This window comes from Myodes glareolus, chromosome 7, assembly GCF_982192425.1.
Source record: "Myodes glareolus chromosome 7, mMyoGla1.1, whole genome shotgun sequence".
Taxonomy (NCBI): domain Eukaryota; kingdom Metazoa; phylum Chordata; class Mammalia; order Rodentia; family Cricetidae; genus Myodes; species Myodes glareolus.
The window spans coordinates 59,976,287-60,001,840 of NC_142032.1; the positions used below are offsets into that span (position 1 = coordinate 59,976,287).

The 25,554-nt window shown below is 50.5% G+C and overlaps 1 protein-coding gene across 10 annotated transcripts in view; it reads right to left on the reverse strand.

Annotated features, from left to right (window-relative positions):
* Positions 1 to 25,554, reverse strand: part of Shank2 (SH3 and multiple ankyrin repeat domains 2) — a 439,464-nt gene that overhangs the window by 229,277 nt on the left and 184,633 nt on the right. For 7 of the 10 annotated variants that reach the window (XM_087908252.1, XM_087908251.1, XM_087908250.1 and 4 more), the window contains 3 exons: positions 20,520 to 20,838; positions 13,332 to 13,501; positions 8,329 to 8,442 (listed from right to left, as the gene is read on the reverse strand). In XM_087908252.1, coding sequence (XP_087764378.1) covers positions 8,329 to 8,442; positions 13,332 to 13,501; positions 20,520 to 20,838 — 603 coding nt within the window. Of the gene's footprint in view, positions 1 to 8,328; positions 8,443 to 13,331; positions 13,502 to 20,519; positions 20,839 to 24,682; positions 25,401 to 25,554 lie in introns of those variants that run through there. The other 3 variants (XM_087908255.1, XM_087908254.1, XM_087908253.1) reach the window with 1 other exon arrangement.

Below are 25,554 nucleotides of genomic sequence, written 5' to 3' on the forward strand. Positions count from 1 at the left end.
GGAGTTCATATGTGGGTCAGGATCTTCATCAGAGTGACAGAAAAGTTTTCACAAAGGGAGGGAACACACGGGGTCTCACTGTTCAGACCCCACCCGGGCAGCCCTGAGAACCTCAACGCAGGGAAGGGACAAGTGTCCCAATGAGGGATGCGGTGCCGTCACCCCCATGCTCCTGCTGGGCTTTCAGCCACAGCCAACCCACTTCTTGTGTTTCTGAAGGGAGCACTTTGCTTAAAAAAGCATACTGGAATCCCTGGCACAGACAGGAGGGAGCCTCCATGTGCATTTGAGCAGAAAGGAGGAAATGGGATGTTGGTGGAGCTGGCCCCTCTGCCTACAGGAGGCATGAGGACCATGCCTGCCTCTTCTGAGTCACAGAGTGGATCACAGCCATGAGAGAGGGGAAGTATTCCATGGTCCAGTGAACATCACTGACCCAAGACTTGCTTCAGAGGTGTGTGAAGAGGGACCCTTGAATCAGCAAGAAAAACAGATGAGCTGAAAGATAAATGGGCCAAAGCTCCGAACTCACGCTGGGCAGAAAAATAGACATATCAAATGAACGCTGCGTATGCAGCTTGGAAGTAAGCACACAGTGGCTGAGAGCACAGCAGCTTCTGGGCATGGGGGCACACACCTGTGACCCCGGCAATCGAGAAGCTGAGGGGAGAATTGCAGGCTTAAGACCAGCCTGGGTTACACAGTGAGGTCTAGACTGAACTAAGCGACACAGTGAGATCTTCCTCTAAAAGTTTAAATGGACGGAAGGAAGAGAAGCCGGAGGGAGGGGAGCTACTGACATTGGTGATCATCGGCTGTGGCATGGAGTTTCTGTCCCTGAAGTCACCTCAGGTGATCTACACCTCCTAAAGGATGTATCAGGTGGGAAAGGCTTGCACTTCAGGGGAGAGAGTTAATATACACAAAGGCAAAATCAAAGGGACTTCCCCAAGGGAGCCTGCTACACCAAGAGGAAAAATGGAGAACAAAATGGAACTTTAGGAGTGCACAGAGCAGTCAGGGACCTCCCAGGAAGGGAGGGGAGTGCTGGGCAGAGGCAGGCAGGGAGTAGAACACTCAATCTATGCTCACAACAGCATGGCTCCCCAAGCTATAGTGCCAGACTTGGTTAGCATTAGCCATCTTTTGTCATGTGATCATTATCATCATCACTGTCCTCACCACAGCCATCAATAATACCACCATTAGCACTGCTACCACCATGATCATCATCACCCTCAACATCACCACCATCATTTATATCACCATCATCATCACTACGACCATCGTCACCACCATCATTAATATCACCATCACCATCATCATTGTTGTCACCATCTCCATGACCACCGTCTTTAACACCATCAACACAGCCCTAGCTGGAACACCAACATCACTGTCAACTACACCATCCCCACATCAGCCATTATTGATACTGCCACAACCATCTCTACCTCCTAACTGCCCAACTCCACAGCTACCGAGTCACATCATTCCCTAGGGTTGCTGATGTTCTGTAGCCACGTCAGCCTTCTTGGCGAAGGGAAAGACCTCTGATTCAGGACTATTTATATTCAGGTGGTGGTTCAGTACTCACTAGACATACATCTCTCTAGCTTTCATGTGGAAAATGGGGGTAATCACCTCATTTATCCCCAATCCCAAGTTTATTTTGAAGATCACAAAGGTCACCTGAAAATCTAAACTAAGGACTGAAGGCTGCTGTTATGATACCAAGGTTTGTAGCCATGTGTTCTGTAAAGGCTCCACACCATAGCGCTGTGAGTGACACCACAAAAATACTTAGTGACTATGGTGGGCAGTGGAACACAGGCATCAGGAGAGCAGATGAACCCTAAGAACTGATCCATTGTTTACAGAGGGGCACAGTCACCAGTGGCCAGGTTCCTGACCCAGGCTTATCATGGCTGAGGAACTAACAACTAACTTTTTATCTCAGCCACTAAACTCTGCTGGGGAGAAATAGGGCCAGCAATGTTTTCTATTTACATGCAAGATGCATCATGGAATCAAGATGAATCATGATGTGATGCAGCATGCATCACATGTGCATGCTGGCTTTGCCACACTGATTCCTTTCCAGAAACCAGGTGCTAGTTTTGGAGTTCTTTCTTTCCTTTGGAGACGAGGTTTCACTATATATTCCAGGCTGGCCTTGAACTCACTGTGTAACCCTGGCTGGCACTGAACTTGTGATAGTCCTGTCTCACCTCTGAGTGCTGGGATGACATCTGTGTGCCACTAAGATTGGTAGACTTTATCTTAGGTTCTTATTCAACACCCACCTCTAGGGAACCCCCAATTTCTGTTCAGCTTCAGCATTCAAAGAAGGAAGGGTCCAGCTGTCACCCACTCCATAATTTCTAGTCAACAAGAAAACTGACATCTTAGAAGATAGAACAGGCCCTGGGGTGGGGGTGCTGTCTCATACATTGAGACAGTCGGCCTCTTTGTTACAGCAGCTGGCATGGTTCTGCCTGATACAGGTGGGAGACTTGAGACTCTAGACAACAGCTGACATGTTTTCTGGTCTATCACCACACTATCCCTCCATAGATATGAGGAGTCAATGGCAATCACATTGTCCTTGGCATGTATCATGTAGGACAAAGAAGCTGCTGTTCCTGACCTGAAGGGTCTGACCTTCAGGAAGCTGGGGGAGGGACATGTGCATGTTTAACCCGGAAGTCCTAGAGTGCTGTCTGCCTCACACATAGCCTCGTAGTCACGGGCTACTCTGCTGCCAACTCCACAGGCTGATGTGTGAGAACGAGTGAGAGTGTGTAAACTGAGCCATGCTGCTCTCTCTCACGCACAGGAAATGTGAATATGACGGTCATAATTTCCACAGGCCCTTGGCCATCATAAGCCTTCACAAGCCCCATGGAGAAATCCATCCAGAGCCACTCAGTGACCTCTGTAAGGGAAGTGTGCTGGTTAATTTTGTGTCAACGTGACACTGCTTGGAATCAGCTGAGAGAAGGGAACCCCAATTGAGAAAGGGTCTCCATAAGATTGGGCTGGAGGTAAGCCTGAAGAGAATTTTCTTAATTAATGATTAATGTGGGAAGGCCCAGCCCATTGTGGGTGGTGCCATCCCTGGGCTGGTGGTCCTGGGTTTTATAGGAAAGCAGGCTGAGAAAGTCATGTGGAGCAAGCCAGTAAGCAGCTCCCCTCCATGGCCTCGGCATCAGCTCCTGCCTCCAGATTCCTGTTCTGCTTGAGCTCCTGTTCTGACTGCCTTGATGATGAACAGCAATGCTGAAGTGTAAGCTGAATAAACATACATCCACACACATAAAATAACAATGATAATTTTAAGATACACCAGCGCTACCATTTCATTTTGCTGTTGGTCCTCAGCCTCTGACAACCGTCTTTAGGTGACAGGAATTCACGGTCCTACCAACAGGGATAAGGTGCCCTGCACATGCCCCTTCTTGGTGGGTTTAGTCCTTGAGCTATTTGCCTGTTCTGCGGAATGCTCAATAGCACTCTCGCTTTGCCATGCACAAAGACAAAGGGCTCCCACAGCTCAGACAAGGCTGACCTTGTGCGGAAAGAGCGAGCTGGCTGGAAACACCAAAACAATATTCGAACCATCTTCTGGAGTCTATGCATATTCAAGGTCTGCAAATTTCCAGTATCAGAAAAAAAAGTCACAGAAAGTACTAACTATGAAAAGGGTAAAAAGGGACAAATTGGACTTCATTTAAAATTTAAAAACCTTCTCATTAAAAGACACAATTAGAAAACAAAAAGGCAAGGCACAGACTGGGAGACACATTTACAGCAGCCCTGACAGAACCCTGACAAGCAAGGGCTGTACAAGAAAATCACCACACACCTAGCACGTGAGGTAAGAACTCCAGTTAGAAATGGCAACAACGGAACAGATAGAGAACTCTCAAAAGAAGCCATGCATGTGGCAATCATGCAGAAGGGGTCTAACCACAAAAGCCATTGGGGAAATGCAGGCGACCCTCACAATAAGAAGCAACTTCACACCCACCAGGCTGCTGCGGGAGACTGACACTATGAGAGGCTAACACCCCCAAAAACTGGTGTTCTTTCTTTCTTTCTTTCTCTCTCTCCTTTCCTTCATCCCTCCCTCCCTTCCTCCCATCCAGTGGTCTTACATGTAAGTACATATTTGTGTGTGCATATATACATCTATACAGGGGGTACCCAAGTGCACATGCATGGAGGGGCCAGAAGACAACTTCCAGTGTTATCCTCAGCAATGCTACCTGCCTGGCTTTTGAAGCAGTCCCTCACTGGCCTGGAACTTGCCCACTGAGCTACACTGTCTAGCCGATGATCCTCTGTCTTTGCCTCCTTGGTGCTGCGATTACAGGTATTGTTTCATGGGTTCTAGGGATGGAAATCAGGTCCACACAGAACATGCTACACCGACTGAGTTATTTCCTCAGCTACATATAACAGTATAACAGTTTCCTATGAAACTAACCATGAACCTATCTTGTGACGTCACCCAGGGAAGCAAGGGGAAGTCAGACCAGACTTCTACAGTGAGACTTGTATGGCAATGCGCCCAGCAGCTTAATTTACAGCAGCCTACACGGGAGCCAATCAGCGATCTTCAGGAAGGCAGAGAACCCTGCACGCTCACAGAAAACGATAAATAAGGGAATGCTACACAGCAACACGCAAGCGACCACAACGCAACACTGCAGACACTGGCTGGATGAGTAAGTCCAGACCAGACCTGGAATCCAGCAACAGACACAACCCCTGCCTGGTGACAGGATTCAGGAAACTGCTTGCTTCTGATGGGATGAGAGGGATAGCCAGACGGCTGCCAGGGAGAACGTTCGATCACTGTGACAAAACTCATGAGCTAATCAGTCTATAAAGAGGGAAAATTTACAACCAGGGGATTCGGCGCTTGCTCACTTGTCCCTGTTGCTTTGGGTCTGTGGCTACACAGCATGTCATAGGGTAGTCTGTTTACCTCATGGTAGCCAAGAAGGAAAGAGAGATTAAGGGGTGGGGCCCCAAAATTTCTGTCAAAGGCCATGCCTTCACATTGACCTTCTTCCCACCTAGCCCTCCTCCTCCATGTCCTAAAGGTTCTAGGGTTTCCCAATTAAATCATCATAGGTTGAGGCTGAATCTTGTGCACAAGGACTCTGTGGTAGGGACAATCTAGAACTTTGTGGGTGGATAGCCTAGAACTTTGTGGTTGGGACAGTCTAGAACCCTATGGGTTGACAGCCTAGAACTCTGTGGGTGGATAGTCTAGAATTCTGTGGGTGGACAGTCTAGAACTCTGTGGGGGCAGTTCTAGACCTCTGTGGGTGGACAGTCTAGACCTCTTGTTGGGGGCAGTCTAGACTTCTGTGGGGGCAGTCTAGACCTCTGTGGGAGACAGTGTAGAGCTCTGTGAGGGGGCAGTCTAGACTTCTGGGGAGACAGTCTAGACCTGTGAGTGGACAGTTTGGACATAAGCTAGAAAGCTGAGGAAAACACACATCTCTATTGCAGCAAGAGACTCGGGATTGTGCAGGTCAGAACATACTGAATCCTTTCCAGGCCCCATGTATATTATTACTGAATGCTCAACAAAAGAAATTACTAGAAAAATAGTCACAGCCTTAGGAGACACAGGGCAAACAGAAGCCATGCTTATCCGCATTCTCCCATCCTGGAGGCCCAGCCCAGTTCCACTTCCATGAGCACTGTCCTCATCCTTCCCTCTCCGAGGGATGCTGGCAGAACTCATGGCCTACTATGCTACAAAAAAAAAAAAAGTGATTTCGGTCACATTTGCCAATAGCCTTGGAGAGAAGGATGTTCCTCGTCTATCCAAAAGATGCCCATGACCTAACTCCCAGAACTTGAGATGTCACCCTCTTGACACACAGACACTTAACAGACAACTGAGGTTGCAGATGGACTTGGAGCTGCCTATTAGGCAGCTTGGACCTTGCCTGCTGGGCCCTAAAGGTGACAGAGAGGCAGTGGGGGTGTGTCTGAGAGATGCAGCCAGAGAGTGGCCCCACCCACAGCTGCTGCCTCAGAAGTAAAAAGAGGCCACAGCCAAGGATGTAGCTTCGAGAAGCCAGAAAGTGGGAAAACAGATTCTCTCCCCTAAGGGATTCCAGGAAGGAGTCAACCACACTGATGTTTTTATTGAAGCCAGGTGAGACCCGAGTCTCCTGACTTCCACACAGCAAGGGGATGGATTCGTGCCACTGATGGATCTTAACAGGCAGGAAGCTATGTGATTTAACTCTTTCTATACTTCATGAGACCTAGAGGTAGTGGCACTCAGGAAGAGGTGACACAGACTCACAAGACATCACTGCTCCATGACATAGCTTGGGCACTGCCAAGATCCACTCTATGCTTCCAGACAGATCAGAATGTGAGGATGGTCCTCAGGGGGACCTTGGAGCCAGCACCAAGCCAGGCACACAACTCTGTTTGACCAAGGACACCACTGTGTGGATCCGAGCAGGAGCATGGAGCCCAACAAGGAATCTCTTCATCACCCCAAAAGTACTTACTATGAGACGAGTATCAATCTGCTCTGTCTGGGGACACTGCCAGTGGGGCCCAAAGAGGCTGTAATCTCTCCCAAGGTTGGCAGGCAGATAGGTAGGGAAGGCTGCTCTTCACCCTCCAGCCTGTTCTAAGCCACTATTCTCCAAAAGATGAAGGAAGTAGGATTGCCCAGTGACCCCTCGTGTAACGCCTAGGACTACCCTGTTCAGGTGTAGCTCAGCCAGCAGTTACAATGAAAAGCAAAGGTTGGGGTGATCCATTGTCTCTGAGGGTAAGCATGGGAGGGGAGGAAGGGATGTCCTCACTCCAAACAGCAGGGGCCCAAGGAAATAGGCAATGAAGACAAGGTCAAAGATGGGGCAGGACAGCCTGCTTTGCAGGAGGAAGGTGGGACCAGAGCAGGTTGAATGGAGGTTAGGCACTAGGACAGATCAGTTGCTCCCTGGTGAGTAGTACTCTCATGGCCCCATTCAGCAAAATGTGCTCCTGCCACCTGCTAACCGACTGCCTATCTGCCACCCCATACGACATCACTTTCAGTCTTGTGTTTCACGGTCTGGCTGGATGGGATGGGGATGTAGCTCAGTGGATAGAGAGCTTGCTTAGCATGCATGAAACCTTGAGTCCAACCCTCCATTCCCAACACCATATAGTCCTGGTAGTGTATACCTACTGCCCCAGCACATGAGAAGAGGAGACAGGAGGATCCAAAGTTCGAGATCGTCCTAGCCAAATGGGGAATTAGAGGCCAGCCTGGGCTGCGTCAGACTATCTCAACTATATCTTAAACATAAGCAAGCAAACAAAAAGGTCCAGTGTTAGATAATACAGAATACAACCTAGCAGTTGCACTTGAGCAGCCCCATAGAGAGAGGCTCAGGACACAAGGACCCTACTGACTCAAGGCCAAGTTCTCAGAGAAAAGCTTTCTGAGTAACCAACAGACTCTCCAAAGCCAGGCAGGCTTGAAGGAGCCCAAAGACAGGGGTGCTTCACACAGCATGTGTTCCTAGACCCACCCTGGCCCAGGCAGCCTGACCAGGACCCAGGGATTCCCTGTGGAGCATCAGACAGGGAACCTCTAAAGACTTCATGAAGGGCACATTTGAGCCAAGTTCAGGGGCCACATAGACAACACAGTATCTGCAGAGGCCATGTGGCTACTTTTGGGGACCATCTTATAAATGATCACAAGTCACCACGGAGTCTATTTTGTCCAAGATTCAGGTGTCTCTGCTTCCCCCAGACCTTTTCATATAAGTGCCCACTGGCACTGTGATCAGAGCAATGCTTTTCTATCAGAGCAAGGTTTTTCAGTCAGGCAGGTTTGAGGAATGGCTCTAACGCATGATGCCAGGATATGTTTGGCTGTGAACATTGTATGGTATCCCCTGGGTAGGTCTGGAGAGCGCTGCTCATTAGTAGGAAGCGACCTGTGTTTTAATACCCAATCTGATGGCAAAAAAAAAAAAAGACATTCACCCAACCCCAGAGACTCCTGAGGGTGACAAGGACATACACTCCAAGTTCATGTTCCAGATTTGCACCAGATATGCAAATGACTGCCCTTTAACAGACCCTGCACACCAACTTGTCCAGTGGTTCTAGTTTAGATGACGCCCACTAGAACGGAACCAGCCAAGCCATTTGCAAGGAGACAGAGAAGCCTTGGGTTTGGAACCCGGCCTTCCACAGTGCAGCCACAGCCACGCCCTTGCCACACACTCCGGCCAAGCAGCCCCCATGATTGGGCCTGGCCCTGTGAGGCCACCTTACCTGCCTGACTGTCCCGGGGTTTGCACTGCACCTCCTCCACACACTCAGCCGGGAACCACCCGATATGGCCACGGGCGCTGCCTTCCCAGAAGCCACCCTCGCCGATGCTCAGAACTAGAGGTAACAGAAAGGAGAGAGACATCAGTAATGGGGGCAGAAGGGACTAAGCAACGAGACACCAGACAACAGGTAGAGCAAGCGAGGGCTTGCACTGCCAGCAGCTTGGCAGGTGAGTAGCCTTCAGAGAACACAGTGCCAAGGGACAGGGCAGCCCAGCCCATGAATCTCTCCCATCTACTGGGTGATGGGGGAGAGTAAAGCCCTATTTTATTTTCTTCTTTGTGTGTGTGTGTGTGTGTATACACATACCCATGTGTACCAGGGGCTGGGGCAGGGTTCCAAGGACCTCATAGTACCCTCTAGCTCCATTAGAATAAAGATTTCAGTTATGAAGGCAAAGCTGGGATGACCTGTTCAGAACAGATATGTGTTGTCCGGACATGGTTATGGGAAGGAGCTTGCTATCCTGTCTATACATCTTAATCTGCCTTGAAATTATTTGAGACTCAAGGCCCTATCGTGGAGAAACAGAGTTCCCAGCACAAGTATTTCTTCCTCATTATTCTGACCTTAAATGGCAGATAAAGATCTGCCCAGGCTGCAGATTTGAAAGAAACAGAACAGCAAACTCTGACTGTAAATTCTTGTCCAGTAATCTGAGGAAATGACCCAAATAAAAGAGACAAGCTATTTCCATGCTGACTGATACCATCATGTTTGCTTGAAGCAATTTCCTCGAAGTGTGGACTCACAGAGGTAGCCTCTGCCCTCCACACAGCTCAGCCAGAGGACAGTCAGCTTAGCCTCCGAGCTCTGGACCCAAGGACATTATCCTGGGGTGTGGCCCTGGGTGGAGGAGCTGGGTTGTGCAGCAAGGCCTACGAAGACACCCTCATGAGCATACCTCAGAGCCTTCAGTGTTCCAACCCTGTTGCTTCAAAACACCCAGCAAGAAGTGAGATGCTAAGGTCGGACTGGCATCCTCTTCTGCTATGCCACACCTTACCTGTGCCATATGTGGGATGGCTTGTTTAATCACTGCGTGCCTCAGTTTCCTCACTTATTAGAGAGGAATACTATTTAGCTCATGGTCCCACTGCTTGCTCTGGAGGAACCCTGAACTTAGCTGTGCGGGTGATTCCCCTCAAGCACAGTCTGGGTATGGCACACAGGATGAGGTACACAGAAAAGGCAAAAATCCAGTGAGTACAGGCAGGCATACAGAGGTTGACAGGCACCTCTGGCACTTTAGGATTTACTAGCTCTGCTCTCTGTGGCATTTTAGTGACATAGGGGACAAGGAAACTACAGGATGCCAGGAGAGTCAGGTAAGATACACCTGTGTGGGAATAGACATGTCCATGTAAGAGTGATGTGCTTGTGAAGATGTGTCTTACGGAAGTGGGTGTGCCTTGGGGGCGTGCCTTACGGAAGTGGGTGAGCCTGTGAGGGCGTGTCTTATGGAAGTGGGTGTGCCTGTGAGGGCGTGTCTTATGGAAGTGGGTGTGTCTGTGTGGGATCAGACACAGCCTGCCTAATAAAGAGGGAGTCAGGCTTGGCTTCTTTGTGAATCAATGACTTATTTCAGAATAGCAAAGTGTGTTCTCCTTGTTTAAGGCAATGGGTATAGAAGAGGGAGTCTCCCCTACACCGCAGACAAAGAAACTGCACTGGGCTCGGAGTAATGAACTTGGGCAGAAGAGTCTCATCTAGGCCAGACCTGGAGACAGAAGCAGACTGGGAGGGCAAGGAACAGCTGCCTCTAAAGGCCCTGGAAGGGGTCAGGGAAGAACCAGCACTTCTGAACAGAAAGAGGGCAGGATGAAGACACTGCATGCCAGTTAATCCCTCCTGAGGAGGGGTGCACTTGGCACTCAGAACCTTCTAGAAGGAAGGACCGTTCTAACCTTACATCTACCTCAGCACAGCCCTTTAAGTCACTAGTGGGAGCACTTTCTACAGGTCCAGTCTCACTATCCAGACAACAGCCCCCACAGAAGGCTCCTCTCTACAGGTGTGCAGGGGTGGGAGTTCCCCTCCTAGCCTTGCCTGGGTGTGAAAACCAGCTGGGAGCTTGGAGGAGTGAGGACCTGGAGGGTGATTGGGACACATCCAGGCCCAATCCACACATACGCCCCCTTCAGCTTGGATTTAGCCTGGATGTTCAGTCACCCTGACCTCCTGGACAGCCGGTACTGCTGCCTTGGGGCTGCCTGTCCAGGATCAGCAGGGGCTGTATCCAGTTGGCTCCCAGTGCTACCCAGGCAATGATGAGTAAGTTGGGGTAGTGCCAAGGACCAGTTTACTCCAAATACTGCCATGCCTGGCAACGGCTCCAGCTGCTTTGTACTTGAGAGAATGGCCACGAGAGGCACAGGCTGGGAAGGACAGGCTTGCCGGACAGAGGTGGTGGGAGGTCTTCAAAACCTGGGCTTCGTGGGCCTCTGTGCCTCTGGCCTAACTCTGCCAGCTCCACACAAGTGATCTAAGGGTCACACAAGCCGTGGAGCTAGTGACACTACCAGCTCAGATGGAAACCTCCCCACGGCATCTCTACAATGCTCTTCTGCAATCTGCAAAGTCAGGGGATGTGAGGTGCGTCTCGAGAGGCCACAGTACTGATGTGAACAGCATCTATCCAGAGCTATCTATGCACCTGCTATATTGATAGGGTTAGAAATAGGCTCTAGTCCAGGAAGGGTCACACTGTAAGGGCATATGTGCACCCGTGTGTGTGTGTGTGTGTGTGTGTGTGTGTGTGTGTGTGTGTGTGTGTTTGTGGTGTTTGTGTATGTCTGGTTGTGTGGTTAACATGAGGTGTCTTCTTCACTCACCTTCCTGCAGTACTTTTTGAGACAAGGTCTCTGATGAAACCTGGGGCTCCCCAATTCTATTAGACTGATTGGCAAGGGGCACCAGGATCGACCTGTCTCTGTTCCTCAAGAGCTGGGATTTCAGGTGCATGCTGCTGTACCTGGCCTTTTACATGAGGACTGCGGACCTGAACTCAAGTCCTCCTGCTTGCTCAGGAAACACTTTTCGGCTGGAGCCCCAGCCCCATCAAGGATGCTCGAAGTACCATTTGTGGTGGAACTGAGTGAACGCTAAAGATGAAGCTGTCAAGGAGCCGCTCGTCCAGCAGCCAGCACGCTGCACCCCGTGTATTGCTGGTGAGTCTGACACCCCGTGTGCCTGCTGGAAGATCAACTCACATCACCGACTTATACAGGAAAAGGACCTGACCCCTGGTGGGTGGTATTGCTGAAATTTAGAACCATATCCCACATGAAGATTTTAATTCTTGCATTAAACTACATTGGCACAGTCCAGGGACCTTATGGGCACAGTGAAGAAGGATTCTATGAGACCCCAGAGTAGAGAACAATTCCAAAGCCTAATAATGCAAACAGCCACCATCAGGAGGGCCTAGCCCTTGCAGAGGCCCTCGGACTCTAGGGGAATGCTCCCTTGCCTCAACAGCACGAAGAGAGCTTTACCAGAGTCCCTATATCCCCAGCTCCATACTGGGCAGGGCAGAGTCCCACAATGAGGCCAGCAGTGTAGAGAAAAACCCACAGTGTAAGAACTGGGAAGAACCAGAAAGTTAGAACTAGAACCAGACCCTGAAGACAGTGAGGACAGTCCATGTCAGGGAAAGGGCTGACGTTTAGAACCCAAATGAAAGTTACTGGGTACGTGAATGAGGAGAACAAAGCATGTCCTTGAGAGAAAGGCAAAAGCAAATGGGGTGGGGGAGTGTAGACATCCTGCGTGTGCTTGCTGGTGGAATGATCACACTGGGATCTTTAACGCCGTGTGTACGCCAAGCCACGGTGCTGCTGTTGTAAAACAACACATGTAGCCAATGAATAGAAACCCCAGCAGAGTCCTAAGAAGGCGCCGCAATGAGAAAGAAGCAATTTAAAGCTGATGCTCAAAAAGTGCAGAAAACATCATTTTTGAAATTATGAACCTCACAGGAGGAACGAGATGGGGGAAGGGGGCTTCGGAGGAAAGAGTAAGTGAACTTGAAGAAGTGAACAGGGCACTAGGGACTTGTTAGAGGCTCAGAGGCACAGAAGCATGGAAGCTGAGTGCCCGGGCTGGGAAAGGATGGGGTACACACTCTCCAGAACTCCCCAGAACCTCACAGTAGCCCCAGGTGAGTGCACAGACCAAAGAGATTATGTATCCTTTGCTGTGGGCTAAACAATGACCAGGTGGGGAGGGGAGGGTCAGAAGTCATCGTCCACCTCTGTTTCACCTTGTGTCCGGTATTGGGGCCTGGGCCTGTTGGCCAATTAAAGGTCCTTCTTGCTTTATCTTCCGCTATGTGGCCCCTGAAGTCCCCACCTGACTCTTCTCCAGGTCCCTCTGTGACCTTCAGCCACAGGCTTTGAAGTCACCCCCCTCCTCTCTCCACACTTTACCATTATACATGCTTTCCTGTCGCGCTCATAGGCTCCCCTCACCTGTACAGGAGCGATCACCAGATCCCTAGGACTTCTGGGAGAATGCTGGGCTCCTCAGCTTGTCCACAAAAGTCCTCAGAATCCTGTCTGGAGAATTCCTTTCACTTGGTTGATTTCCTCTGCTCATCAAACCTACACCTACGCCACGGGCTGCCCCAAACCCACTTTCTCATGGAGTTTTCAGGCTGGAAAGAAGCTTGACTCACCGGGCCCCAGTTTGGCTCTTCCCTGTACTTACTACAAGGGACCCAGGAGTGTGTGGGCATCTTCCATCCCTAAAGACCCAGTACTGGGGACACTGAATGACAGGGACCAGTGAGAGTCTCTCTGCTCTCCCAAGAGTCCACACTTCCCATAGCAGACCCTGCTGAACTGATGCTTGAACTCTGCCCTGACTTCAGAAGACTCACCACCTTGTTTCCGGAGGCAGACAGGCCCTGCCTTCTCTAGAAGCAGAAGACAAAGACTGACCTTTGACTCTGTCACCTCGATGAAGGGGGATCTCGCCGTCGACTTGGGGTTGGTATGGCTTGATGGCGACGAAGAGTCTCCCGGGCACCGCACTATACAGCTTCCTCCTGGGCCCTGGGTACTCAAAGGTTGAGAGGGAGTCCTTGTTGGCACCAGGAGTGAAGGGTGACCTGAATCAGGCAGCAAGGTATAAAATAGAAGAAAGTCACACTTTGTCAATCACAGTCAATGCAATCTATAAACACTAGGCTAAGAGTGGCCCTGCTGGTACCTGTGCGACCAGATAGCAATGACAGATGTGGGCCAGTGACGGCGTCTGTGCTGAAAAGACTCAAGAGGACCCAATGGTTGTATTGCTGGGTACATCCCCAAGAACGTAAAGCAGGGTCTCAAAGGGACATTGGCACCTCACGTCCCTTGCAGCATCATCCACAGCCCAGGTGTCCACAGATGGATGCCGGATGAACAGCACACAATGGAACATTATTCAGTCAGTAAAAGGATGTTCTGACATGTGCCACAACAGGGATGAACCCTGGGGACATGATTCTTGACAAAGGCAGTCACACAAGACCATAAGCTGTGTGATTTCATCCCTATGTGGTCCCCACTGTGAGATCCATAGAGGTAGACAGTAAGAGGGAGTGTCAATGGTTCACAGAGAAGATGGAAGGTTCTGGAGATGCATGGTGAGAATGACTTCAGAATGCTCAGATAGTAGAGAAGACAGGAAATCTTGTGAGGGTCTTACTACAGTAATGAAAGCAAGTGAGGTGCTGCTTCGCTGTGTCTTTCCAATTTACTGTGAGTATTGGTCATATTGGTTAGGATACACATGGAATCTTCCACCAAATGTGCTTATGATCATGGACATCCTTCTGGCCACTTTCTTACATCAGCAGTTTGTACTGAATTCATGTTCCAGGCCCATTTCCCCCAATAGCAAGAAGTCTTACTCTTTACCAACAATGGGATGCAGAGGGTGAGGGTCCGCACTTGTGGCAATCTGTGGAATCCTCACCGTGAGGCATAGTGAATTCCAACAGGTGATGGACTAACAGTCACATGCTGGGGACAAGTGCTCACCCACGTCCTAAGCAGGTATTGCCTCAGAGTGGCTTCCTGTCACTTTTTTGGACACAAACATGACCACATAAAGAAACATGTGAGGATGTCAGGACAAGATCCCAAAGCTTTAATGCCAGGAAGGCAGCACCTTCACAATGCTGGAACCTTCCAGGAGGGTACTGACCAAGGGAAAAAAGTGGTCATTTAAAGCATAAGTGAGGGTTCCAAAGTGAGAACAGGACCCCAAATCACCAGCTCTGGTCTCTGGACCTACAGATGCTGTGGCCTCCAAACACACAGGAGTGGCTTTGAGCTTCATGCAAGGAAAGGAAGGAGTCACTTAACACAAGGACCAGTGGAAAACGGGCTTGCGGGGAATTTCTCAAAGCTGACAGGATGCTCTTTGATTAGCGAAGGTGAATTTCTGCCCTAGTTTCAGTTCTGTTGTGTGATAAAACACTCTGACAAGAAAGCAACATGGGGGAAGAAGGGTTGATGTAGCTTGTGATTCTGGGTCACAGTCTAGTACTGCAGGGAAGTCAAGACAGGCGCTTCAAACAGCTAGCACAACCCGTCTAGTCAAGAGCTTAGAGAAATGAACACAGCCAGTTTTCTCCTCTCTCATCCAGCCCGGGACCCCAAGCCTAGGTGTGTCTTCCAATATCAAGTAAAGCAGTAAGAAGACATTCCTCATAGGCATGCCTACCCAGCCCTACCTAAGCAATCCCTTATGGATACTGTCTTCCCAGTTGCCTTTTGTGCTATACTGCCCATGTGTACACAGGCCCTGTGGTTTGGGGTACTCTTACAGAACTGCAAAGGTGTGATCCGTTATATTTAATTGTACTTCTTACTTTATCTGGTCAATAACCCATGGGTTCTTACTTTTCCAACCGGAATCACCATGGGATGCAGTCACTGGACCCTGATTGACGTCTTCGAGGGACCCAGTCTACAGACTTGAAATTGGGGCTGTGGCATATTAAATTTAGGATCTCACTTACAATGCTGGTGAGAATGGATGGGGACTGAATGTTCAGGGCCTGCCTGCCCCAGAGCCGGGATCTACCCTTCATCCATGTAAAACAAAGAGGAAAAAAAGGTCAGGCCTCCTGACTTCTTAAAGAATGGGTGCAGGGCCTGGAGACATGCCTGGGCTCTGTGGACACTGGGGGAGGTGGAAGGCTGCATGTAGCTGGGGTCCTCCCCCGCAGTGCACCCCTGACACACTCAGGGTTTTCTAAATCATAATCGTGGATGCAGTCATTACAGAATTCTGGAGGCAGAGGTACCTGAGTGGGTTATGTGACCAAAAGGATGCCAAGGGTAAGGTGGAGATAGAGGACAGGGTACGACCTTAGCATCATCTCCTTGCATAGCCTCTCTTTGCCTTGTCAGCCACATCTTGGGACTTTATGGATCCATCCATCCATCTATGTATCTATCTTTCCACATATCCATCCACCCACCCATCCATCCATCCATCCATCCATCCATCCATCCATCCATCCATCCACCTATCCACTTACCAACATGGCCATCCATCATCCATCTACTTAGTCTTTCTCAACCACCTGTTCATCCACTCATCTGCCCACCTTTCTGCATAACCCAATACCATCTTTTCACTCACACACCCAAATTTGAAGAAACATTGCCCGAAGCCCAGTTGATCCCCTATTATCAGATATCGGACAAGTCAGTGAATCTCTTAAAGCCTCAGTTTCCCCATCGTGAGTGATGATGAAAGTGAATCAATAAGAATCCACTCCACAGCACAGTGCTATGGCAACTGCAAACTGCAAAGCAGATTAACAGAGTGATGGGGTACTCTAGCTAATTCAAGCCAGTGCCTGAACATTATTCCAGACACAGAAGTCAAGGTAAACACAGTCCTGGCTCTCTGTTTTCTAGTTCACCCTACAGACAGCTAGCTCTGAGCCCTCAGTCTGGAGGCCTGAGAAGTCTCCAAGAACAGGGGTAGAGGGATCATTGGTCATGGATCAGGGCGCGCACACACAGTAAAAGGTTCACTGGTGATGGGTGGTCCCAAGTAGGTGTTGAAGCATCTTAATAATCACTATTAATTCGAATGTCATGAACTCCCCCGCAAGGTAGCAAGTAGAAGCATTGAACCCATTTCTCAGATGGAGAGAGGTTCCACAAATAATGACTTCGCATGGAGGGAGGTCAGTGCAACCCTCGCATCCTGATGCTCTATCCTGCAGTATAGTAAAAGACAGGAAAGTCTGCACATCAAGGGAAGGTGTCTTATGAATGGCGCTTCCTGCCCAGGGGCCATGCTTTCCTTAGAGCTGCCTTGAGCAACAGTAGCGTCACAGCCCCTTTATAGCCCCAGGTAAGTGGCAGTCTCCGACGTGCAGGCCTGAGAGGCCAAGCTAGGACACACACAGTGTGAATGGTTCAGCAGTTCCCCAGCCCTGGCATCTGTGTTTCCTTCCTGTTCTGGCCAAGAGCAGCCAGATGGAGTACCAGCCGACTTGTTTTCGTCTGAGGGTTAGGTTGCTGGAGATTCAGTACCAGAAAACCAACGTTCTGTTCTGGGGGTAACTGGGAAGGGTAAATTGGGCCATTTCCCAGCTATCCTGTGTGAACAGGAACTACCCACACACTGAGCTCTCTCCATTCATTCACTCCTCCATCAGTTACTCATTCATCTATAACTTCCCAGGTGGCCCATCACAGGGCAGCACACATATCTGAGCACAGACGGCAGGAAAAGCCACACAGAGTGAACCAGAGCACACTCCAACCAGGCATGTTTCTGCTAAGACCAGGCTGACAACCAAAGTCAAGGTTTGAGTGCACACACCCTGTCTAAGCTAGGGTGAGGGTCAGGCAGTGCAACTGAGGCCACGGAAGGTATCTGGACGAACACGTGGCAAACCAGAGATTAGGGCACCATGACTGGCAGTAGGGTGGGGCCAGAGTGGTCCAAGGATGGAGGTGGGACATTCTATAAGGAGGAAGGCACTGTGGTTGCTCTTGGGAAGATGGGGATGGGGTTGATGCGCAGAACCAAAGAAATCCAGATATGGCCAAGAAGAGACACCGAGCAGAGGCTGAAATCAGTGTCTCTCAGGGAGAAGGCTGGGATAATGGAGCTTGTAAGTGCTGCTAGCTGGGGCTTGGGCATAGCAGATGGCATACAGGGGCTTGAGCACTAGCTGTGGATGAGCCATGTTAGCCACCATTGCTATGCCTACAGACTCGACCCATGCCATCCTGCTCTTTCCTGGCCATTTAGGACTCAGAGGAAGAAACACACCACACCAGGAAGCATAGGAGGTTTATCCCAGGACCTTAGTTTTCCCTGCATCCAGCTGCCCATCCCCAGGACTTGCCATCATTCAACAGGTCGGAAGACACTGCTTCAGGAGGGGCTAGGATACAGGCAGGACAACCAGCCGTCAGTGGGCAGACCCACTGTATCTTTGAGGATGAAGTGGGAAGTAGGGTACCAGTACTGTGCTGACCATGGAAGAGTACCTCCTTTGTCCAGGTGGCTCTAGTTGGGTGGGAGAGGGTTCTTCCTGTGTATAAGGCTAGGTTCACCCCAAATCCAGAGCCCTTCACTCTATGAAAATGGCTACTGTGAACATAGGTTCTTTCCCATGTTTTCCCATTCTCTGACGAACTTATGGGGTCTCATCCCTTCTTGATACTCACTCATTTTCTATCAGATGACTCCAACTCTCCAGAGAGTAGCCCTAGCTCTCCCCAGGTCTGAATCCCATCTTATGTGAAGCCAGTGTTGCTATCAACCCGTCTGCCTCCCGTGCAAGGTGGGGAACACACACATACACCTGCACACACACACACACACACACACACACACACACACACACACACACACCCCTGCACACAGGGAGTGCCCAATGTAGAGGGCTTTAACTCCTGCACTCAGGGAGGTGTGGCCTGCCAGAGGAGCCACAGACTACTGCACTCTGCAGAATACACAAGGAGAAGGGGTATCTGGACCCGGAGTACACAAGCAGCCAGGATGTGTCTGCCCTGTGCAGATCACCCTTCATTGGGCCCCACTTACCCTAACCATAAACCTGGTATCTTACTGACATTGTACTGATGGTGTCTGAGTGACATGCTACCACACATTAGGTGTGGGTGACAAGAAAGTGGCCAGGGAGAGCAGGACTTAAAACTCTCTTCTCTCTCTCTCTCTCTCTCTCTCTCTCTCTCTCCTCTCTATCCTCTCTCTCTTTCATCCCCCCTCTCTCATTTCCCCCTCCCTCATTCTCTTTCATCCCTCTCCCTCTCCTCCCATTTCTGTTGGAGCAGCCCAGGGATCAGGATGCAAGGCAGGGGAGGGAGCCCTTTTTCCTCATCACCGAGGTCACCATGTCTCTGCTCCACCGAGGGCAGGATTTAGTGTGCAGATAGATCCCCATGTTCCTATGGATCCAGAGGGTTAACATATGGGTAGAAACAGACCAGAGCCACGGGGCAATCTGTCACCTTCACACCCATGTCTGATAGGCTGGAATGGACAAAGTGGTTACCCCAGAATCTCCTAGGGCCTAAAGGGGAAATACTAGACTGTCCTGGGTGCTCTGAAGTCCATGGCTCATCTAGAATGTTTTATGGTCTCTGAGCACCTTGCTCTGCAATGTGAGATCCTTGTTGTCTCAAGAGGGTGTCCTTCCTGATACCAATTGAAGAAGTGGCATTTGTTGGGGGAATAGATGGTGATGTCAATGTCACTATCCTCACCTCACGACCTGAAACCCCAGAGATGGGTGGGACTTGGGAAAGGCAACCTGACCCAGATGAGCACAACTGGTGATGGGCCAAGGATACCACTGTCTCCCCAGTGATCTCACCAGCACCAGGCCTTTCTCCCTGCCAAAGCGAAAGTCACTCAGGACAGGAAAGACAGTAGTGGAATGTCCCCATGACGAGTACAGCTAGATCAGCCTGTGATGTTAAGCACTCTTCCACATCTGGGCAGCTGAGAGAGGCCTGGAAGTACTGGACTGCCCCACCCACCTCCTAGGGTTTCCATAGGGTAAATGCAAATCTCCAGAAGAGGCTCAGGATTGTGACTCAGCTGTGCCTCTGGGTGCCACTAGAGGGTGCCGTCTCTGGAGAGGTGAGCACAGAGACCCAGGGCAGAGACTGTGGACAAGCACACCGTTTCCCACTCTTTCTGGGTCAGACTGTACTAGGTAGAACAGGGCAAAGAAAATCAAAAGGGAAGAGACTGAGGAAAGAGAGACAAAAGATACTGGGGAAAGGAGAACGGGATCCTCCAGTGAAGACAGGACCATGGCAGGTGCCTGTCCGCATCCCGCCATCCTTCACTGCCTGCCATAGGGATCACAGGAAGCCAGAAGATCCATTCCTGCTGCCTTGAATCTCTCTGATGGCCACCAAACATGGCCTCCAGGCTTCCATAATGACCTGAATCCTGAGAGTCTCTTCTCTTGGCTAAGAAACTCGGGAAGGCAGTGGTGTGTCTGAGAGCTGGACATAGGGATGCAGGTCCCCTCCTGGCTGTGTAGGTTGGAAGCCCCTTTCCTAGGGAAGGTCCAGGCTGTGACACCCTGACTGGTCCCTTTGCCTGCCCCATTCTAGTTTGCTTCAGAGGAGAGTGGAGAGACTCTAAGCCCCTGCCATGCTGAACAGATACAATTACCACTTGGCATAAGCCAAGGCTGCTGGGGACATGGCTGGTCTCTAGTGCTGCAATGTGGCTCTGAGCCTCGGCTCGGGGATTTCCGCAAGGCTGAGATTTCCCATTGCTGTGAGCATGTGGTCACTGGAGCGCACACAGTGCGCACGACAGTGGTGATTGTACATCAGGCTGTATGACACCACAGACTGTACTTTCTATCCTGGTTCCCTAAGCCACTTCAAGAACCAAGGAGTCAAGGCATTGGAAAGGGCATAAGGCCCCTGCACAGCTCAGCATCCTCCCCCATGCTGAAGAATAGCCATTAAGGGTACCAGGCTAAGCAGAGAGCCCCCAGACCCACAGAGCAGAATACAACCTCTGTGTTTTCTGGGGTAGCCTGAGTTGAGAAACATATATGGCTGTCTCCCACGGGAGCCCATGCCCATTACCCAGCTTTTCCTTACCCCACATGCCAATGTGGCTGTGGCCTCTTGCCATCCTCGCCAGTGCCACCGAGCCTGTTGAGTGAGGGGGAGCGACTCCGGGGCCCGGGGACATAGCTTCCAAGGCTCTTCGTGGCTCCATCGGGCTTGTTGGGTGTCTGCTGCAGCAGCTGGGGTGAGAGGCTTCGGTGGGAGGTGGCTGCAGAGCAGACAGCCCATTCCGGTGCACCAGCATGGAGATTGTTGTCGCTATTGGAACGCAGAAGAACTCTGGGGGCAGCCAATGTATTGGGGGGCCGCCGCCTGCGGTTGGAATAAGCTGGGGCCTCTCGGAAGGGCACTGGGTTAAGAAGAGAAAGAGAGAGGCAGGTGAGTAATGCCAGGGAATAGAGACACAGGGAGGCCAGGTGTGCATGCATCCAAGCCCTCGTGCAAACCGGTGATGGGTCTGAAGGCTTGATGCAAGATCTGCTGCTGAGCTCCCCAAAGCCTGACTCACTCCCGACATGAATGCAGAGGAACACTGAGGCACATGAAAACTCAAACCAGGACCTCGATGGAAGGGACTCAGGGTCAGGCCTTCCATTGGGCCAGCCCATGCCTTCAGCAGGAAGACACAGCCATGACACATGTAAGGACAGGCTTCCCCATGTCACTAAGCATTCAGACACTACACGGATCAGGATCATCCCCTAGAAACGGGACTAAACCTCTGCAATGGGCAGAGCTGTGTGTTCAAAGTTCATACACCAGGGTATAAACCAGGACCTTGGGAGGTGACTATGCGTGGAAAGAAGTCCTTTACAGGGGTGACTACATTAAAATGGGTCACTAGGATGACCTCATGCAACGGCAATCATCAGAATCCAGAGATTAGGATCCTGACATACAGAGGATGACATAGGATACAGAGAAGACATCTGTAAATCACAGACAGACCTCAGGGAATCAGCCCTGTGTCACTTTAATCTTGGGCATTCAACATCCAGGATGGGGACTAAGGGGCATTTCATCTTTATGAACCACTCGGGCCCACAGCCTTGGTCACGGCTTTCCCCGCAAGGGAAGCCAGTCACTTCTCCCCACCCCCATCACTTAGGTAAAGGAGACCACAACACCTCAGAATCTTCCCTTTCTTCTCCCAGCAAGTGGGGCCTAGCACCATGCAGCAGTAGCAGGTAGCCCCACTTCACTGAGCGTCTCATGAAAAGGTCTAGACAGAGCTGGGTCCTCACACTCCCGAGTCCAACACACCCAGCAACTCAGCTAAAGCAAACCTGGGCACCTCAAGGGATGGCGTTCACGCTGATATCACCCAGAGCGTTCAGCTGCTTGGTCAATAAAAGAAATCAATCTCTACAGAGTCTCTCAGGAGCGGCCCTCCAGGCTACAATGACAGTGACAGTAGCTGTCCTCGCCTTGATGGCCAGAGACACAGTGCATCTCCTAGCCTCTTGATGCCCAGGGAAGCCTTGCTACAGAATTTCTGCCCCTACATCCTTAAAGCCTGTGCTGCCCAAGGCTAGGGCTCCGTTTTGCAGACAGGACCCTGTGAAACCAGAGAACCAGGGCTTCCGGGGAACTGACCTGGGTAAGAACCCTGAAATCAAAGGAGAAGCAGAACACCACAGTTTAGGACAGCCTATGGTATGAGCTGCCCAAGGTCAGAAGTCAGAGGTGGGCACCTCATAGAGAGCTAAGATTTCTGCCCCATCACAGAGTCCACAGCCTTTTACTCATCTGGACATCAGAATTATGAGGATATAAGTAGTACTAGAACAAGTAGTTCAGGCACAGTTAATGGGAATGGAATGGCCCTGGCAGACTTTACGGGGTCAGAGATGGCCCTGCAGAGCTCACAGGAACAGAGATGGCACAATTCACAGGGACAGAGGTATCCCTAGAGGAACTCATGGGGGCAGAGATGACCCAGGCATAGCTCAAGAGGTGATCCCAGCAAAACTCACAAGGATAACGGTGGTACTGAAAGAACCCAAAAGGACAGAGGTAGCATCAACACTGCTCATGGGGACTGAGTGGCCTGGGCAGGCCTTCTAGGGACAGAGATAGCCCCAGCATAGTTCACGGGGACAGAGGTGGCTCTGAGAGTGCTCTTTCAGGTCAGCTGTGACTCAAGACACTTCTCTGTCCTAAGAATCAGAGCTAGATGCCAAGTGGGAAGCCATACGGCAGGGGAAGAAGCTGTTGGGCTTGGGGTCATTTGATGTAGAAAAGAGTCCTCATCCCTCCAGTGACAGAGGCATGTCTCATGCAACCTGCTTCCTCGGCAAGCTTTTGATGGGGGAAGATGCTCACCAAGCCATGGCTATGTGCTATCTAACTCCCAGTTTCTCCAGCATGTGACTCACAGGGGCTGGCCGGGGATAGACCAAGAGTCTGTGCTCTTGAAGAGCTAGGCATAGAGCCCCAGAAGCCCACCCCCAAATGAATCATAGCCAGGTCAGGCCATCAGGTGTGTTTGGCTGGGCACAAAGGAAACCTTGCTGATGACGTTACCCTGAGTAGAACCTTGAGAAGTCTCAGAGTGTTCACCATGAAGCCTATAATTGTTACCAACAGGAAGTCTGTGGTCCTCTTGGGACTTACAGAGGCAAGGGATTTAAAAGGCCTTAAGGACAGGCGACCCTGCTATCCCAGCTGGCCTCATTTGTCAATCACTGAGATCGGGGCGGGCATACTCTTTTGGTGTGAAAGCCAAAAGGCTGGCAGATATGGAGATGATAAGACGGTCCCTGCACCTTGGGGCTTCCAGGAGTACCCCTTGGGCGAGGCACCTGGAGGGTATCACACGGCTCCAAGACCTGGACATGATGGTACCCTGAGACTGTGCATCTGTAGAGACACCCATCCCTAACAGTACAGTTGATTGCCTCTCTGACTGTGTAACCAGTAAGGTATTAACACCCTTAATGGAAAAATGAGTGGAATGGGGAGGGGACTCGATGTCCTGCCCATTGGGAAGATAAACTCTGTAGGAAAGAAAAGTCCATAGAAACACAGAAAAGAGAGAGCATTATTTAACACTCTGCGATTCATGTCATCTATGGGTTCTAAAAATCGAAGTCCCACATGGAGAATTTTGGTAAGCCTCATTAGAAAAAGAAGCAAGTCTATTCTATTTCCATTCCGAAGGAAGGAGGGGGCAGGATGTCCTCACGCAGGCGAGACCACGCAGGCAGGGTCATAGAATAAAACAGCCGGGACATTTATACACATTTCACCCCAAAGACCAGGCAAGTGAGTCAAATGGACCCACACAGGTGACATTAGGGTGAACGTTTTAATGAAAATCGCTTTGCTTAATGGCCAAACCTCTCATCAAATTAGTTTCTCAGCTGCTGAAATATCTCTGGTGTTTAGTTCACAGTGAGCTTGGGTGGAAAGTGAGCTTCTTAATTTTCTTAAAGTCACCTCTTTGGAAACCTGGTTTCATCAGAGAAAGAGCTTGCCGTCTGACAAAACTCTCTGACTGGGACCATACACGCAAAGGATGTTTTTTTTTTCATAAAGTGTTAAAAATAGCTTCTTTCCTGTCTGAAAATGATTAATATGCCACCCAACGGTTTCCTTCTTTCAGGCAATCTGCAAGCCCTTAGGTGGGTGGATATTTTCTTAGCTGTCTTACATGCATTTATTTATACAGTTTTTTTTCTTCCCCACAATAAAATTCATATAAGGTATGATAAAGAGGGATTCTTCATGCACCCCATGGCTTCGCAGCCAGGGACAGCCAGGCAGAACTGGCAACTGGCACTGGAAGAGGATGCCGTGGGTGCACCCAGCCATGTGCCCTGACCCTCCTTAGCAGGTGCTCACATTCTCCAGGTGCCCTGGAGGATGAAAGCCAAAACTTCTTCTATTTTCCCTAGGACCTAGTTTCCCAATGTGCCCTCTGGCACAGGCTCTCTGGATGAGATGTTCTGGAATGCAGTTCCACCAGAGGCTGGTGGCTTTGGAGCACACTAAAATACAAAGGCACCTTCATCTGTGTTAATCTTCCAGACCCGGCTAAAGCCAAACCAAATCACAAAGCTGGGGCAATTATTCCTTGAGCGATGAACCACAACCAGCAATTTGAGGAGGCACCCGAGTCCCCTCTCCCCACAGAAGCAGCCCACAGCTGCTCGCTAGGCACCCCACGCTTCCTACAGCTTTCTCCTTACCTTCCTTCTTGGTGAAGGCATTTAACAAAGACTTCATTTTCCCTGTGACTTTGGCAGCAGTCCGCTCATTATATAACCCTCTCGGCGGGCAGGAAGGCTAGGCGCGCAGCCCGGCCCCTCGGAGCTGGCGCGGCTGGGACCCGGCGAGCAGTGGCGGGCGTCTGGGCGCTCTGCAGCCCCAAGCATCGCTGGGCATGCCAGACCCAGCGTGCTGGTGACAAAGCCCACCCCATATTCTGTCTGTCAGCTGGGAAGCAACTGTGCGCAGACTGAGGCTGCTCTCAGAACCGGCTACCTCTGGCGGCGATCCTCATGTGAGCAATGCCACTCTGCTGGGCGAGCAAGCAGGGCATCGGGGAAGCAGCACCACGCAGGGTTAACATGGAGCAGGCGACTGCGCGCGAGCTGGCGTCCAGGAGACACCGGGAGGCATTTGTGAGCCGGAGCCCCAGTTATCCAAGGAAACCCGGCTTCTGCCGGGTGCTCCGTGCGCCTGTGGCTAAATATAAAGTGCTGTGCTTTTTCTTTTTTTCTTTTCTTTTTTTTTTTTTTTACATTTTAAAAGAAGAAGCCAAATCTATTTGTCAGCTAGCAGATGTAAGAAAGTCAAGGGGAAAATATCTGCATTTCAGACAAGCCACTAAAAGATCCCTGACACCTGGGTAGGCATGGCAGGATTCAGGAATCCTGACAGTGACCTATTTCCCTTTGAAAGAAACAGACACAAGTGGCATTACTTCTCTGGCCCTCCCCATTCTGATAATGACCCTAGGAAAGCGGGGCTCCGCCTCCTACTGCTTACATTTGCTTTTTGGGTGGAGGGAATGGGAAAAAATAACTGACCAGATAGTCAGAGACAAAGCACCCTAGTT